This window comes from Mixophyes fleayi, chromosome 9 (genome assembly GCF_038048845.1).
Source record: "Mixophyes fleayi isolate aMixFle1 chromosome 9, aMixFle1.hap1, whole genome shotgun sequence".
Taxonomy (NCBI): domain Eukaryota; kingdom Metazoa; phylum Chordata; class Amphibia; order Anura; family Limnodynastidae; genus Mixophyes; species Mixophyes fleayi.
In genome coordinates, this window is record NC_134410.1 from 21,019,080 (window position 1) to 21,036,025 (window position 16,946).

At 43.1% G+C, this 16,946-nt stretch overlaps 1 protein-coding gene and 1 long non-coding RNA gene across 4 annotated transcripts in view; one reads left to right on the forward strand and one right to left on the reverse strand.

Annotated features, from left to right (window-relative positions):
• LOC142102164 (uncharacterized) overlaps window positions 1–16,946 on the reverse strand; it is a 57,177-nt gene that overhangs the window by 14,137 nt on the left and 26,094 nt on the right. The window lies entirely within an intron of this gene.
• LOC142102160 (uncharacterized) lies at window positions 9,410–14,450 on the forward strand. 2 transcript variants are annotated; one of them, XM_075186830.1, is made up of 2 exons: window positions 9,410–9,544; window positions 10,733–14,450. In XM_075186830.1, exon 2 carries the CDS (start codon window positions 10,773–10,775, stop codon window positions 13,401–13,403), a length of 2,631 nt encoding a protein of 876 aa, XP_075042931.1. In that variant the 5' UTR covers window positions 9,410–9,544; window positions 10,733–10,772; the 3' UTR covers window positions 13,404–14,450. The 2 variants fall into 2 exon arrangements, with proteins under 2 accessions (XP_075042931.1, XP_075042932.1); XM_075186831.1 differs by lacking the exon at window positions 9,410–9,544 and adding an exon at window positions 9,566–9,957.

Sequence of the window (16,946 nt, forward strand, 5' to 3'; positions counted from 1 at the left end):
CTTTTCTTTTACTAAACTGATGGTCACAGATATGAAAAGTTAGTAATTGAACAGGGCATCTTAAGGCACCTACACTTACTGCAGAACTATGCATTAGTTCTGGGGGTAAATGTATGAATGTCCGATTTCTGCAAGTCGCCGGAAATAGGCAACCTTGCAGTGAAAATTTAAAGGGGCGATGGCTTGTAAAGGCAAGTTTGCCTTTACAAGCCACTGCCCCTTTAAATTTTCACTGCAAAGTCGCCAATTTCTGGTGACTTGCAGAAATCGGACATTCATACATTTACCTCCTGGTGTGAATTCTTATTGGGTGACTCTCAGTATTCACCATCAGAAACACCTGAGATTTTATTCAAACAATAAGAGAGCGGGGAGAGCTTGTTCTAACAATCTGCCACTCGTCTCACGCTAGTATTTATCTATAGGCTCCACCACAAATAAGATGGTTTGTGCTCAGTCAGATGAGCCTCAGAATTTTCTCAAGGCAGGTTCTTTATGCATTGCAATGTGAGAAAATCTTTGAAAGTCCTGCAGGCATTTAGATTACTGATCCTGATGCCTATGGGCAGCCTTATGCACTGCAAGGGTTCAATGTGAGGCCCTCTATCCTTCAAAAGAACCACACATTAGCCTTAATCTCGATAATTAAAAACCCTCAAGATGACCTCTGTACCCTCCAAAATGCCCCTCCAACTCCCCACCTGCAACACACTTGCCCAAATCCACTCAGACTCCCACAGATCATTAAGGCCCCCTCCATATGTCCCTCAGATCTCCTCACTTGTTTAAAACCCACATGCTCCTAAATGCCCTCACATGCCACTCAGACCTCCCACTTGCCCTGGCACTCTGGAGCCCACAGAAGGTATGTTATGCAGTAGAGGTCACATGATGCGTAAACAGACTTATTCCCTGCCTGGCTTTCATCAATGTAAAGATGTGCAGGTGCCAAGGTCAATGGTCAGAATGCCTACACCATTTAAAGAGCAGTATGACCGTCGCATTCCATTTGGAACGTGGTGTAAGCACAAACAATGAACGAGCCATTGAAGTATCTGGCAACAAGAGATACATGTTGTAGAGGAACAGTTCACATATATGATCTGCTCCTTGTCAAACTGTGTTACTTGAGAAAAATGTAACCTAACATTTTATTGGATTTTATATTTTACCAAGATTTACAAGTATAACAAATAACAATATGGTAACAAACAATAAAGCAGGAGGTAAATAATGGTAAAATGGTATTTTTATTATTATTATCATTTATTTGTTAGGCGCCACAAGATTTCGGCAGCGCCGCACACAGTACAAACAGCAGACTTTACAGGGCGAAACAATACAGAACAATAAACAAAAAGTACCAGTACTTTAGAAACTCAAGGCAGGCTTATGCAATAACGACGGAGCAGAAAAACAGGTAAGGAGACAGGAGGGAAGAGGGCCCTGCTCATGCGAGCTTACATCCTAAGGGAGGGTGAACAGACCAGGCACAAGAGGAGCCAGTTGATGCAAGGGGAGAGAGGGGAGAATGAGCGGATGAGATGGGGGGGGGGGGGGTTAAGTGGATGGGTGGTAGGCTTTGAGGAAGAGGTGAGTTTTGAGTGCACGTTTGAAGGAGCACAGGGTAGTAGAGAGATGGATGGCACAAGGAAGGTCATTCCAGTGAAGGGGGGTCACACGGGAAAATTCTTGGATTCTGGAGTGGGAAGAGGTGATAAGAGTTGAGGAGAGGCGGCGATCATTAGCCAAGCGCAGGGAGCGGGCAGGAGTGTGAATGGAGAGGAGGTTAGAGATATAAGGGGCAGTAGAGTGGGAGAGAGCCTTGTAAGTGGTGGTGGAGTTTGAAAAGAATTCTGTAGGGGAAGGGGAGCCAGTGTAAGGCAAAGCAGAGAGGGGAGGCAGAGGAGGAGCGGCGTGATAGGAAGATGAGTCTTGTGGCCACATTGAGTATAGAGCAGAGGGGGGAGAGGGGGGAGTGGGGGAAGCCAGTGAGGAGGTTACAATAATCGAGGCAGAAGATGATGAGTGCGTGGATGATAGTTTTGGTGCCCTCCTGAGAGAGAAAGGGACGGATGCGTGCGATGTTGCGTAGTTGGAAGCAACAGACTTGGGCAAGGGAATGAATCTGGGGGCAAAAGAGAGAGGGGAGTCGAGGGTGACACCCAGGCAGCGGAGTTGTGTGACAGAGGAGATGGTGGTGTTGTTGACGACAATAGAGAGGTCATGGTGGAATGGAAGTCTGGGCGGAGGAAAGACAATGAGTTCAGTTTTAGAGATACTGATTTTCAGAAAGCACTCAGACATCCAGGAGGAGATGGCGGAGAGGCCGTCAGATACCCGAGCGAGGAGGGTGGAGGAAAGATCAGGAGAAGAGATGTAGAGTTGAATGTCATCAGCATAAAGGTGATACTGAAGACCAAAGGAGGAGATGAGAGCACCAAGGAAGGAAGTATAGAGCGAAAGAGTAGAGGGCCGAAAACAGAGCCCTGCGGGACTCCTACAGGGGGAGGAGGAAGACCCAGACGTGGATACAGAGAAGGAGCGGTTAGCGAGGTATGAGCTGAACCAGGCGTGGACAAAACCAGAGAGGCCGAGAGAGAGAAGAGTTTGCAGCAGGAGGGAGTGGTCCACGGTGTCAAAGGCTGCGGAGAGGTCAAGGAGAATGAGTAGGGAGAAGTGACCCTTGGATTTGGCTGATAGGAGATCATTAGTAACCTTGGCCAGGGCAGTTTCGGTAGAATTGAGGGGGCGATAGCCGGATTGGAGAGGGTCAAGGAGGGAATTGTCAGAGAGGTGCCTGGTTAGGCGGCTGCAGACAATCCGCTCGAGTAATTTGGAGGCATAGGGGAGAAGTGAGATAGGGCGATAATTAGCAAGAGAGGTGGGGTCGAGATTGGGTATTGGGAGGATAGGAGAGATAAGAGCGTGTTTAAATGAGGAGGGTACTACACCAGAGGAGAGTGATAGGTTGAAAAGGTGTGCGAGGTAAGAGCAGGCAGTGGGAGAGAGAGAGCAAAGGAGGTGGGAGGGAATGGGATCGAGAGGTCAGGTGAAGGGACACATATGAGGAACACACTAGGCATCTAGCAGTTATGGCTGGTTGCAGCCATATCGGCCAGCAATTTTAATGGTACCCTTTATAATAGGACACTTGTCTGATCTACCAGCATCTGACCCCCATACAGACTGCATTATGATGGCTGGTATAGTGCTGAGTGGTATTCTGATGTTCAGCATACATGGTGAGCCATTTTAATGTCTCATATACAGTGTGAGACCTAATCTGCGGTCCAGCCGATTGGTTGGTGGCGTTTGCTGCTGCTAACTGGTTATTGTAGATTATTTTTGTGGGCCGATCCCAACGTTCATTTATCTGACTAATATCTACAATATGATAATACAGTGGTAATATATCTCATTTTATAAGATAGACATCTTACCAAGAGGAATGTATCACATTTTAAAAAGTTTTTAGAACTGTCGATGAACTACAAATGTTCAGCTTACTGCACAAGGGTGCCATTTCCAGTGTGTATTCTTGCTTTCGCCAACACCAGTTAATACAATGGTCTTATTATTCTGGAAGTAGAAAGTCAAACTTAAATTTTCCCTAGCTAGGTGGCAGCATTGTTTTACATCTGTTTCAAATGATAATTACAAGTCTGCCTTTCAGAAATCTCCGTCAAAGCCTAATGCTAGTCTCACACACTGCAATATCGGGCAATAAACCTGATAAAGCAACTTTTTGTTTGACCCTTATTGACCTGTGTTATTATCATCATTATTACTTATTTATTTATAAGGCACCACAGATTCCGTAGCGCCGGATACAGAAGCAACTAACAAATAGATGAGGTAATACATGTAAGTAGCACAGATGAGTGTGAGTAATGCTATGGGGACTCACACAGAGTTCAGCAAAAGACATGACAGGACGTACGAGGGACAGTAGACAGATGTGGGACAATGGGTAGAGAGGACCCTGCCTGCGAAGGCTTACATTCTAGAGGGAGGGGTGGTGAGAGACAGTAGGACCAACTGGGAGAAAAATGGAGATGGCAGACGAGGAAGAGGAGGTGATGGATAGAATGGTTAGGAGGTGGTAGGATAGGCAAGCCTGAAAAAGTGAGTTTTGATGAAGAGTTTGAATGACTGAAGGTTGGGAGAGAGTCGAGTGAGATGGGGTAGGGAGTTCCAAAGATTAAAAGCAGCACGGCAGAACTCTTGAAGGCGAGCATGAAGGTAATGAGAGGTGAATTGAGGCGGAGGTCAGAGGCACAGCGGAGTGGGTGGGTAGGTATGTACCTCGAGACAAGGTCAGAGATGTAAGGGGGAGAAGTGTTGATAAGGGTAAGTGAGGGTAAGGAGCTTGAACTGAATTCTGAAACAGATAGGGAGCCAATGAGGGGATTTACGCAGAGGAGAAGTGGAAGAGGTGCGGTGGGAGAGGAAGATGAGCCCAGCCGCAGCATTCTGTATGGATTGAAGGTCAGATGTGCGAGAGCGAGGAAGGAGGTTGCAATAGTTGAGACGAGAAATGAGGACTGAATGGACCAGGATTTTGATTGCTTCCTAAGAGAGGAAGGGACGGATTTTCGTAATGTTACGGAGGCAGAAGTGGCAGGATTTGGTGAGGGACTGGATATGAGGGCTGAGTTCAGAGGTGACTTCAAGGCACCAGGCTTGGGTGACAGGAGAAAGAGTGATGTTGTCAACCAAGAGGGAGATATTGGGAGGGATAGCAACAATGGCTGGAGGAAAGATTATGAGCTCAGATTTGGAGATGTTGAGTTTCTGGAAGCGCTGTGACATCCAGGTAGTTACAGCAGAGAGACAGCTAGATACCTGGGTTAGCACAGCGGGAGAGAGGTCAGGGGAGGAAAGATAGATTTGCGTGTCATCAGCATAGAGGTGGTATTGGAGGACAAATTATTTAATGAGTTCACCAAGAGAGGTGGTGTAGAGAGAGAAGAGCAGAGAGCCAAGGACAGAACCTTGTGGGTCTCCAATAGAAAAGGGAAGAGGGGGGGGAGTCACAAAAACCTAGGGAGTGCAGGGTGGTGAGGGGAAGAGAATGATCGAATGTGTCAAAAGCAGCAGAGAGGTCGAGTTGTACGAGAAGGGAGAAGTGACCTTTGGACTTAGCTGAGAGTAAGTCATTTATTACTTTAGTGAGGGCAGTTTCAATTGAGTGAAGGGGACGGAAGCTAGATTGGAGAGGGTCAAAGAGAGAGTAGGAAGAGAGAAAGTGGGTCAGACAATTGAAGACAAGTCGTTCGAGAAATTTTGAAGCAAAGAAAAGCAGAGATGTAGGGCAATAGTTGTAGAGAGAGGATGGGTGTAGTCATCTTGTGAACGTATGACGTTGGGAGAAATACATCTGTCTAGCTTGATCGCCAAGTAGCCAAATCTTGTCTAGCTTTGTCACTTATATATGTGGCCAATCTAGAGACCAATTCCACTGTGTGTGGCCGGAGTGACATAGCGCATACTTGGTCCGGTGAAATGACATATCCTTTCTTTCATGCTGTAAAATGGAAAAATGTATTTGTTTCTAGATAATAAACAATTAGCAATACTTCTGATAGACTATCGGAAAAAGATACTTTTACAAATAAATGATAACTTTTGAAACCATAGTTGGGCTATACTGATTGTGGGCCATAATCAAAATCTTACCAAGAGGAATGTATCACATTTTAAAAAGTTTTTAGAACTGTCGATGAACTACAAATGTTCAGCTTACTGCACAAGGGTGCCATTTCCAGTGTGTATTCTTGCTTTCGCCAACACCAGTTAATACAATGGTCTTATTATTCTGGAAGTAGAAAGTCAAACTTAAATTTTCCCTAGCTAGGTGGCAGCATTGTTTTACATCTGTTTCAAATGATAATTACAAGTCCGCCTTTCAGAAATCTCCGTTAAAGCCTAATGCTTGCCTCACACACTGCAATATTGGGCAATAAGCCTGATAAAGCAACTTTTTGTTTGACCCTTATTGACCTGTGTTATTATCATTATTATTTATTTATAAGGCACCACAGATTCCGTAGCGCCGGATACAGACGCAACTAACAAATAGATGAGGTAATACATGTAAGTAGCACAGATGAGTGTGAGTAATGCTATGGGGACTCACACAGAGTTCAGCAAAAGACATGACAGGACGTACGAGGGACAGTAGACAGATGTGGGACAATGGGTAGAGAGGACCCTACCTGCGAGGGCTTACATTCTAGAGGGAGGGGTGGTGAGAGACAGTAGGACCAACTGGGAGAAAAATGGAGATGGCAGACGAGGAAGAGGAGGTGATGGATAGAATGGTTGGGAGGTGGTAGGATAGGCAAGCCTGAAAAAGTGAGTTTTGATGAAGCGTTTGAAGGACTGAAGGTTGGGAGAGAGTCGAGTGAGACAGGGTAAGGAGTTCCAAAGATTAGGAGCAGCACGGCAAAACTCTTTGAGGCGAGCATGGAGGAGGTAATGAGAGGTGAATTAAGGCGGAGGTCAGAGGCATGGCGGAGGGGCCGGGTAGGTATGTACCTCAAGACAAGGTCAGAGATGTAAGGGGGAGAAGTGTTGGTAAGGGTTTTGTAAGTGAGGGTAAGGAGCTTGAACTGAATTCTGAAACGGATAGGGAGCCAAAGAAGGGATTTACGCAGATGAGAAGCAGAAGATGTGCAGTGGGAGAGGAAGATGGGCTTAGCCGAAGCATTCTGTATAGATTGAAGGTCAGATGTGCGAGAGCGAGGAAGGAGGTTGCAATAGTCGAGACAAGAAATGATGAGTGAATGGACCAGGATTTTGATTGCTTCCTGAGAGAAGAAGGGATGGATTTTCGTAATGTTACGGAGGCAGAAGTGGCAGGATTTGGTCAGGGACTGGATATAAGGGGTAAAGCTGAGGGTTGAGTTCAGAGGTGACTCCAAGATAGCAGGTTTGGGTGACAGGAGAAAGAGTGATGTTGTCAACCAAGAGGGAAATATTGGGAGGAATAGCAACATTGGCAGGAAAAAAGATGATGATCCCGGATTTGGAGATGTTGAGTTTCAGAAAGCGTTGTGACATCCAGGTAGTTACAGCAGAGAGACAGCTAGATACCTGGGATAGGACAGCGGGAGAGAGGTCAGGGAAGGAAAGATAGATTTGTGTGTCATCAGCATAGAGCTGGTATTGGAGGCCAAATGATTTAATAAGTTCACCAAGAGAGGTGGTGTAGAGAGAGAAGAGCAGAGGGCCAAGGACAGAGCCTTGTGGGACTCCAATAGAAAGGGGAAGAGCAGGGGGAGTCAGAAGCAGACACACTAAAAGAGCAGTCAGGAGGCAAACCAGGAGAGAGCTGTTTCTGGAAGACCTAGGGAGTGCAGATTGGTGATGAGAAGAGAATGATCGAAGGTGTCAAAAGCAGCAGAGAGGTCGAGTAGTACGAGAAGGGAGAAGTGACCTTAGGACTTAGCTGAGAGTAAGTCATTTGTTACTTTAGTGAGGGCAGTTTCAATTGAGTGAAGGGGACGGAAGCCAGACTGGAGAGGGTCAAAAAGAGAGTGGGAAGAGAGAATGTGGGTCAGACAATTGAAGATAAGTTGTTTGAGAATATTTGAAGCAAAGGAAAGCAGAGATATGGGGTGATAGTTGGAGAGAGAGGATGGGTGTAGTCATCTTCTGAATGTATGACATTGGGAGAAATACATCTGTCTAGCTCAATCGCCAAATAGCCAAATCTTTGTCATTTATATATGTGGGCAATCTAGAGACCAATTATACTTGTGTGGCCGGAGTGACATAGCGAATACTTGGTCCGGTGAAATGACATATCCTTTCTTTCATGCTGTAAAATGGAAAAATTTATTTGATTCTAGATAATGAACAATTAGCAATACTTCTGATGGACTCTCTGAAAAAGATACTTTTATAAATAAATTATAACTTTTGAAACCATAGTTAGGCTATACTGATTGTGGGCCCTAATCAATTACTTGCATGGGGTGATTTCAATGTTTCCAGAATTTTTTTTTAAGAAAAAAACTCAGTGGACAAGGAAAGTACAATGTAGATGATAATGCTCTATTTATGATTTTCCCAAAATCAAATAAACATAGTGGGCTATATGTTAATTCACCACCAGAAAAGATTGTACCATCTTTTCATCCAAGTTTGCAGTCAATGATTCAGGACAAACCAATTGGAACCACTGGTGCTGGGTACTGGGGGGGCTCAGCCGCCTCAGCTGCTTTTATTGGTGGCCTCTTCTTCTGCGGGTGGTTTAAAGTCAAGGCACTGCCTCACATCCTTTGGGACTCCCAGAGAATGTTGGCTCTGAACACATGCACAATGGGCACCAAGCTAATTCACCAACAGGGGATTAACTGCAGACAAAAATGATGATTGCCACTTCCCAGAATTAACCCCAGAGTCTTTTTGGGTCTGTTGGAACTCCGGGCTATTACATCCAGCCCATTAGGGCCAACCACTAAAGTCCAGGTAATCGGAGTATTAACAGTCAATACTTATCATCTCTGGAGTAATGTAGATTTGGTGCAAGTCCGTGGTGATACACAGTTCCTAGTTTGGCTATAGTTTCTTCAGGGCATAGATCTATACATAACTATATCTATTGGATTTTACTAAAAACATTATTTTTCAGAAGTTTCACTTGTTAGCAACGCATGTTTTTATATAAAACACCTGCACAGTACAACCTCTCTACAGTAACACTTATTTTGATCTATGTGCAATTCTCAAAACCTGCTCCTATTATGTACACATGGTAAACTATATAGTACCACATCTCCTATTGTGCCTGTATGGACAATGGCACTGTACCATTTCCCTTGTTCTGCTCACTACATTTCATTCTCAGTTCTTGTTCCTATTCTACATGTATGTAAAACTGCATGGTATCTTATCATGCTCTGCTTGCTGTGTGTCCTTAGTATCTGTTCTAGTCTGCACATATTATTAGTACCATATCTCGTTTTGCATTCTGCAGTATATTTTCAACATTTGTTCTTATGCTATACGGTGCATAAGTTTTTCTGAAAATGAATCATTTGCAGTACTCATTTGATGTTGGATAATTAGCACAGGCATACTCTACATCATGTGTAGGAATGTACCAGACTGGCAGCATTGCCCTGGATATTTAAATATTGGCAGCTATGATCAATTACCACATTCAATCAGTTCTAACAAGAATATCTTATACAGTCAATACTGTGTCTTCCTACCAGTCTGTGTATGGATTCAAAGAATCTTTATAAATAATTCATAATGTAAACCTGCATTCTAAGTAACATAGCAGCATTTGCCCGTGCCATAATCAGTGATCATAAGGCACGAGTATGTGGCTGAAGACTTTATATAGAGAAACAAATATCCACATGTCTGTAAGTGCATTCTCTCGGGGTGAATGGTTTTGCAGATTGGTTGCTATGGAAACCTGAGTGAAGTGCGAACGACGTCTGTGTGTGATGGTGGAGGGGTCTGTTTGCACAGAAACACAGTCTGCATCCCGCAGAAGAGAGGATCCAAGGCTACACGCTGTGTAAGATGACGGAAGGGGTGGGGAATGGAACCCAAATATAGAACCACATAGGACCTGAATACATTATAGTAGGGAACGCTGAAACCATGGGACAGATGTCATTCACATTATGTACAGTAGGAAGATACCAGGGACTTCTAGTACATAAGAGAGAACACAGACTGCAGCAGGAACAGATGACACTATTTATCATACCAGCACATATCGTACATAGGGCACCATAAGAGACTACCATACACTGCACCAGCAGAAAGGTGAACCTAATATACAAGACCAAGGACTAGAGGACACCCATATATCACATTAATACACTGCACTATAATCTACTTTACACTGTACAGAAGATAGAGGACTCCTATACATCATACCATGTGGAATACAAAGGACGACCATTATTCACTCAAGAACAATAGGTGACCACATGTACTGCACTAGGAGACCAGAAAATCCAGTCCCCTATCATGAGAAAAGAGCTATGTCATGTAAGACATCAGAGACATATGATACCCATAATATGCTTAGAAAGGGAGAACACCCAAAATGTCCTACTAAAGTTCAGGGAACCCATATACTGTAACAGATGACCTCTATTATAATAACCGAAGGTAGAGGACTTTGCAAACACTCAAAACATATAGCATACAATATACTAACATAGAAAGTCAAACAAATATTGCCCCAGAAAACACACACCACACACATTGTACAGGAGAAAGGTGACCAACATACAATATACCTAAGGTGACCACATACCTAATACCAGAACATAACCCACACAGTATTAGCAAACGGTAACGGAACCCAAAGAAAACTCAAAGAGAATGTTTGTGGATGAAATGGGGAGGTCTGTGGGAAAAGATATCTCTAGGTCAGAACTGCACTGGAAATAGATGTAATGCAGACTCCTCTAAGACAGTATAATATGGGACAAAGATGGGATAAAGACAGCTCTAGGATAGTAAAGCGTAGGAAGCAGGTGATCTACAGGAGAAGATAGCAGAATAGAACATTGCTAGTGCTATCAGACCTCCAACACATGTAGCTGGGAAGCAGATGCTATTAGAAGAGTGACTTGTGACTTGTTACAGACTCCTCTACAAGATGACAAGTGGGATACTGGAAACTTTAACACAGGGTGGTGCCATAGTTCGCTGTTCCAAAGACTAACAACTTTATTTTTTCACCCAGATACGGCGTATATTGCCACAAGCCATAAAACAGTGAGGATATGGGAGTTACACAGATGGAGGAAGCAGAGAGTTCTGGAAATACAACGTCCAATAGACAGGAAAAACTACGGAGGACCTCTGGGGAAAGCAGCGGGACTCCTAAAGCAGCTCAACCATCCTGCCTCAGAGAAGCTTTTATCTGTGTCTTTCTGAAGAGGACAGAACGGAATAATTGGGAAGAGGACCCCTCAGCCAATATAGAAGACAAAGAGGTTGTTAGGGGGAAAAAGCGGAGAGTGGTGGGAGGAAGCATCTTCCGGCTACCTTGCCTGAAACCTGCAGAGAGAACAGGTAGTTGTGAGCAAATTAATAACCTTCAGGAAAAGACAGAGGAGCAAAGCAATCAGTTAATTGCGGAAGAAGAACTAAAACCATATTCTAAAGCATCCTTCCTTAGGAAAATTAGGGGTTATAGATTAATGAGGGAGAGAGATGCCACAGAAAAGGAGAAAGTGATAGAGATGGCCCAATGTATCCATGGCATGGAAAGTGTTGTGGTAAAGGAACATCAAGACCATAATAGTCATGAGGACGTAGTGGAAGAAAAAGGAAAAGTCTTGGTAGAACAGGAATGCCATTCAGATGGTTTGGGAGTAACAAATAACAACTTGCTAAAGCAGGATGTTCATGCAGAATGTGCAGGAAAGGCGGATAATAGCTTCAGAGAACAAGAGAGTCATGTAGAGAAGTTAGGAGAACAGAGAAAAGACCTGCTTGAAAAAAATAATCAAGCAGAGAGGGTAGGGGATATAGGCAGAGCCACGGGAAAACAGGAGAGTCATGCGGAGAAAGTTGAGAACCTTGGAAATTACTTGTTAGACCAGGTAAGTCATGTAAATGGGACAAGAGGCATGGAGAAAGCAGTCCTGGAACAAGAGAGGTGTGCAGAAAAGGTGGAGGATCTAGGTAGTGAATTGCTAGAACATGGGAGCCAAGCAGAGAAGGTATTGAAAGGCAGAAAAGACTCGCCAAATCAAAAAAGTCCACCAAAAAAAGAGGGGCACCTGGAAAAAGACTTAACAGAACAGAAGAGTCATGGAGAGATTGAGGGTAAATTTCTAAAAGAATTCATAGAACAAGGGAGTCATGCAGAGGAGGTGGGAAAAGTGGGAGATGACTTGCCAGTACAATACATTAATGCAGAGGAGGTGGTTAAAGTGGGAGATGACTTGCCAGAACAAGACAGCCATTCAGAGGTGGTGGTAAAAGTGGGAAGTGACTTGCCAGAACAAGACAGCCATGCAGAGGAGGTGGTTAAAGTGGGAGGTGACTTGCCAGAACAAGACAGTCGTGTAGAGGTGGTGGTTAAAGTGGGAGGTGACTTGCCAGAACAAGACAGCCATGCAGAGGTGGTGGTTAAAGTGGGAGGTGACTTGCCAGAACAAGACAGTCATGTAGAGGTGGTGGTTAAAGTGGGAAATGACTTGCCAGAACAAGACAGTCGTGCAGAGGTGGTGGTAACAGTGGAAGATGACTTGCCAGAACAAGACAGCCATGCAGAGGAGGTGGTTAAAGTGGGAGATGACTTGCCAGAACAAGACAGTCATGCAGAGGTGGTGGTAAACGTGGGAGATGACATGCCAGAACAAGACAGTCATGAAGAGGTGGTGGTTAAAGAGGGAGATGACTTGCCAGAACAAGACAGCCATGCAGAGGAGGTGGTTAAGGTGGGAGATGACTTGCCAGTACAAGAGAGTTGTGCAGAGGTGGTGGTAACAGTGGAAGATGACTGGCCAGAACACCAGATTCATATAGAAGCGGTAAGAAAAATGGGAGATGACTTGCTAGAACAAGACAGTAATCTAGAGATGGCAGGAGAGGTGGGAAAAGACATGCTGGAGCAGGAGAATAATGTAGGGATCACTGAAGAACTGGAAAACTATTTGTTAGAAATGGACAGTCATGCAGAGGAAGTGGGCAAATTAGGAAACAACTTAGCTGAAACAAAGTGTAATGCAGAGAAAGTTGGAGAACAAGGATGTGACTCGCTAAAACAGAACAGTTACAGAGAGAAAGTGGAAGAACCAGGAAAAGACTTTCCAGAACAAGAAAATCCTAAAGAGATTGTGAGGGAACAGGGAAAAGACACACTAGCAAAGGGGAGAATAACACAAAAGGTAGGAGAATCAGGAAAAAATACCAGAGAGTTTTCACAGACATCTGCGGCTCGGGGCAGGCAAAGTGTTACAGACAGCTTCAGAGATAATCTGAACCAGGAAGGTACCATGTTCAATGTGCATCAAGAGTGTGTGCCCTCTGAAACATGTCAACAAGAATTCTTCACTATGAGGACGTGGGAGAAGGGTGAGAATGGGCGGCTTGACAAATCAGTCAGGAAGAAGACACTAGTCACCAATACCCCTAGCACTACAATGTTTGAGGAACCACACTCACAACTTCTGAAGTTACGTGACGAGGAATCAACATCATCATCAAACATAACAGACCTTGTCTACCAAGAACAAAAGACCGGCCAGATAGGTGTCAAGGATGAGGACGATGAGATGGGGTGTAAGGACAGAGACTGGGGGTCACTAAGGGTAGAGGTGAAGGACATGGTGGAATGGCTAGTACAGGAAGCATCTGATAGATTGACCTACTACACAGAAGAATCACATGGTACTGGATAATGTAAAAGAAGCTCTTCTGGGTGTATCTAATAACAGATGGGAAGATCAGTCTCTGCCTTAGTTACAACAGAAGGCAGAAAAAGCTGTAACACACGTCTCTTTTGGCTAAATAGCATAAACACATTTCCGTGTGTCTAGCTGTGGAAAGATTTCAAGCATGTGTTTTAGAGAGAAAATACCACAAACACAGCCAGAGAGGACAAACATCCACGTGTCTATGCCTCACGATTCATTATAACACAACTACGTGTCTACAATAGTACTGCAGGAATCACCACACATGAGTATACAACCATATCTATGTATGCTGCACAAGACAACCATCAGTGTAAGGAACTACTGTATGCTTCACAAGACAGGATAACATAACCACATGCTTATGGAATGACGACAAAAATCACTACACATAAAAACACAGCCACGTGTCTGTGAAATGACTGCAAGCTTCAGTAAAATATAATATAAACACATGCCTATGGGATTACTGCTGCTTCGCCATACAGGATAACACAATTGCATGTCTATGGAAAGAAAGCAAATTTCACAAAAAAAAAAAAAGAATAATACAAATGTGGCTGTGATATGTCTACTGTTTCACAATACAGGATAACACATATGTGCATCACAACTGGACTACTGTAAAGTGGAAAATGATGTTAAATATGCATTTGGGACAGGTTTGGAGACCTTTTAACCACGTGGTAGGTGAGGACTTTTATATATACGGCTTCCCCAGATGTTACATCACCGAGGACTCCATGCTGACTGTTCCACGGCATATAATGCCATTAGCTAAATTCATTCTGCCAGAAAGGGTGGGTGCTTTGTTGTAGCCCTTCGCCAAAACAGTTATCATCAGTAGGTGATACTCTCCCTTTAAATACTACCAAAAATCTGTTACCACTTTCTGCATATCACATATAAATGTATTTGCAATTTGCATCATTTTATTTACTATGTTCTTAATGCACATTTCTGAAAATAAAAAAAAAGTTAAGTCATTTCACTATAAAATTAAATGGGAAGAATAAACCTACTTCTTACTTATTATTGTTCTTGTGTTTTTGTAATGAGAACCACTGTAATCCGAATCAAATAATCTGGCAAAATTAGCACCATCTTCCTGTAGAAATTTGCACTTGGAATGTATTTGTTTTTTATGAATGTAATTGATGAAATGCAATTTTCTAGCTGCTTCTGCCAATACCTCTTTGTGTCTCCTACTTAAGTCCTTAAAGCTACTGGTGTTTACTGCATTTAAAACTGCTGGCAAACCGCAATTTTAAATGCAAATTTGCTGCTAATGTTTTTACTAGTATTTGGAGCTCATCCCGCAGTAAATGCAAAAAATAAATAAGATGTGTTCCTAAAATTGGAATGCAAACGGAATGCAGCAGAATGCTACATAAAGCGCTAGTTAAAGCGCATGCAAAAACATGAGTGGATAGGAGACCTATAACCCCACAAAGAAGGAATTCCATAGTAATGACATACTTATCTTCTAAACCCCTGCAGCCTTTCCCTATACTGTCCGCCCTCTAAATGATTATGTGGCCTGCAGAAAAATTGCCATGACTATGAAGTACAGTTTAATTATAGGCTTAGAAAATGTACCACAAAATTTATTAGCAATATGTGTGGCGTTAATTAGGAAAAAACACTTTAAATATAGCAAAAGACAAAAGGGAATATAACAGCATGTATTAGGAAGGGGTTGACGTCACAAGAGGCGTGGTCACGCCACAAGGGCGTGGTCGTGGCTCAATGGGGGCGTGGTCACTCCCCCAGAAAACTGCCTCCCTTCCCCCCAAACACTGCAGCACGCACCAATAGCAGGCAAGGGCCGTCTTAACAGCCGGTCTAAGCAGTGCACTGAGGCTTTACCTACACAACCACTCGCAGGAATAAAAATGTAAATTATCAATAAAACTAAGCTTATATTTATTGGTACCTCTAACAAAACATTAAAAAACATGCTATACAGTAGAGGATAATCCACACAAATGTTTGGATAGTATAACATGAGCCTTGAAGTTGAAAAACAAGAAATTTAACATAAAAACGATACTCAGTTGGGAAATCATACAGACAGAGTTGGCACAGTATGAAATTACTATGAATTATTTATTATTAATCAAGTGTTCAACACAAACAGTTGCGAAATTTATTTGAGAATTGCTTCAAGAAATTATGTGTGTTGATTTTGTCTTGCTTATGTACAATTAGTACGTGTATGTTGTTTTCATCAAGGTCAAAATATGAATTTGCAACAGCAAGATCGCATGTACAGGTAATAACTGATACTGTGGGTGATTAGTCCACCTAAACGTTTTAATAAAGAGGTTTTGAATGTTCTGAATAAATATCCCGGAATAGTATACTGAGAAGTTGGCAAGCCTATGGGGCCCCTATGACCATGGGGCTCTTATGTTCATGGGCAACTGCCCAGCATGCCCATGCCAGCTATGATAGCAGGTGTGCTGCACCCGTTTACCTCTGCACCGCTGCTCTGCTATGCAGCACCGCTGTGAATTGAATGATACCTCCCAATATTCCCACATGCAAAACAAACATGTCCCCGAATGGGACAGCGGGACAGAGGCCTAAATTCCGGACTGTCACAACGAAATTGAGACAGTTCAGGTAACAGAGGCACACACCAGCTCCCTGCTGTTTTACTGTATTGAGGGGTCATAAGGGATAAATTAAGGAATGGTCCAAAACGTACAAACCCTTTAATGAAACAGAATAGAGGGCTTTTTTCATAGTGTGGTATTTCTTCAATAAAATAAGGAGTTAGGGTAATCACATTTGACATTCGTCATAATCACGACTTCAGATTAAGCCATCAGACAGGACATTATAAACTGTGCCTGAAGCAGGTATAATTACGGCACCAGTCTCAATCAATAGTGAGCCTCTAACCAAAGAGTTTATACAAATCGTGAGCAAGCAAAATTAACACTAAGGTTAATAATCCAATAAAATGTATTGGTAATCATGTAGTTTAGATTCATACATTATTCAAACACCATGGACAATGTGGAAGAATTATTTATATTATCCTATGTGCCTACGCTGTTTATGGTATTGGAATAAGTTTTACCTGTCAAACAGAAATTCAAAATATGGCTTACTGATGTTGCTGCAATCCACCTGATCCATCAGTTCCCCTGGCTCCTTGCTCCTGCCAGTGTCTTGTCGCTGCCTCAGCAGGAGTAAAGCGTGCCACTGGTTCCAGTACACTGCCACAACACAGGCAGATAATATTTGCATTTGCAGTTTAATTTCAATTCCACGCAAACTGAATTATTCATAATAACTATATGCCCCACGATTACCACTTTATTTAAAATTGTGCCTCTAAACCAATTGTATCAGATAATCTAAACCACACTCACTGCTTCAACTTAAATACTATCTATAAATAGCGCCCACTAAAGGACAGGCTATTGTACCACTGATAGCATATAAAACTACAAGTTAACCCGTGCATGATACTCATGCATTCTAGTCAAATCAAGCTACTTAAGGTGTTAAAAA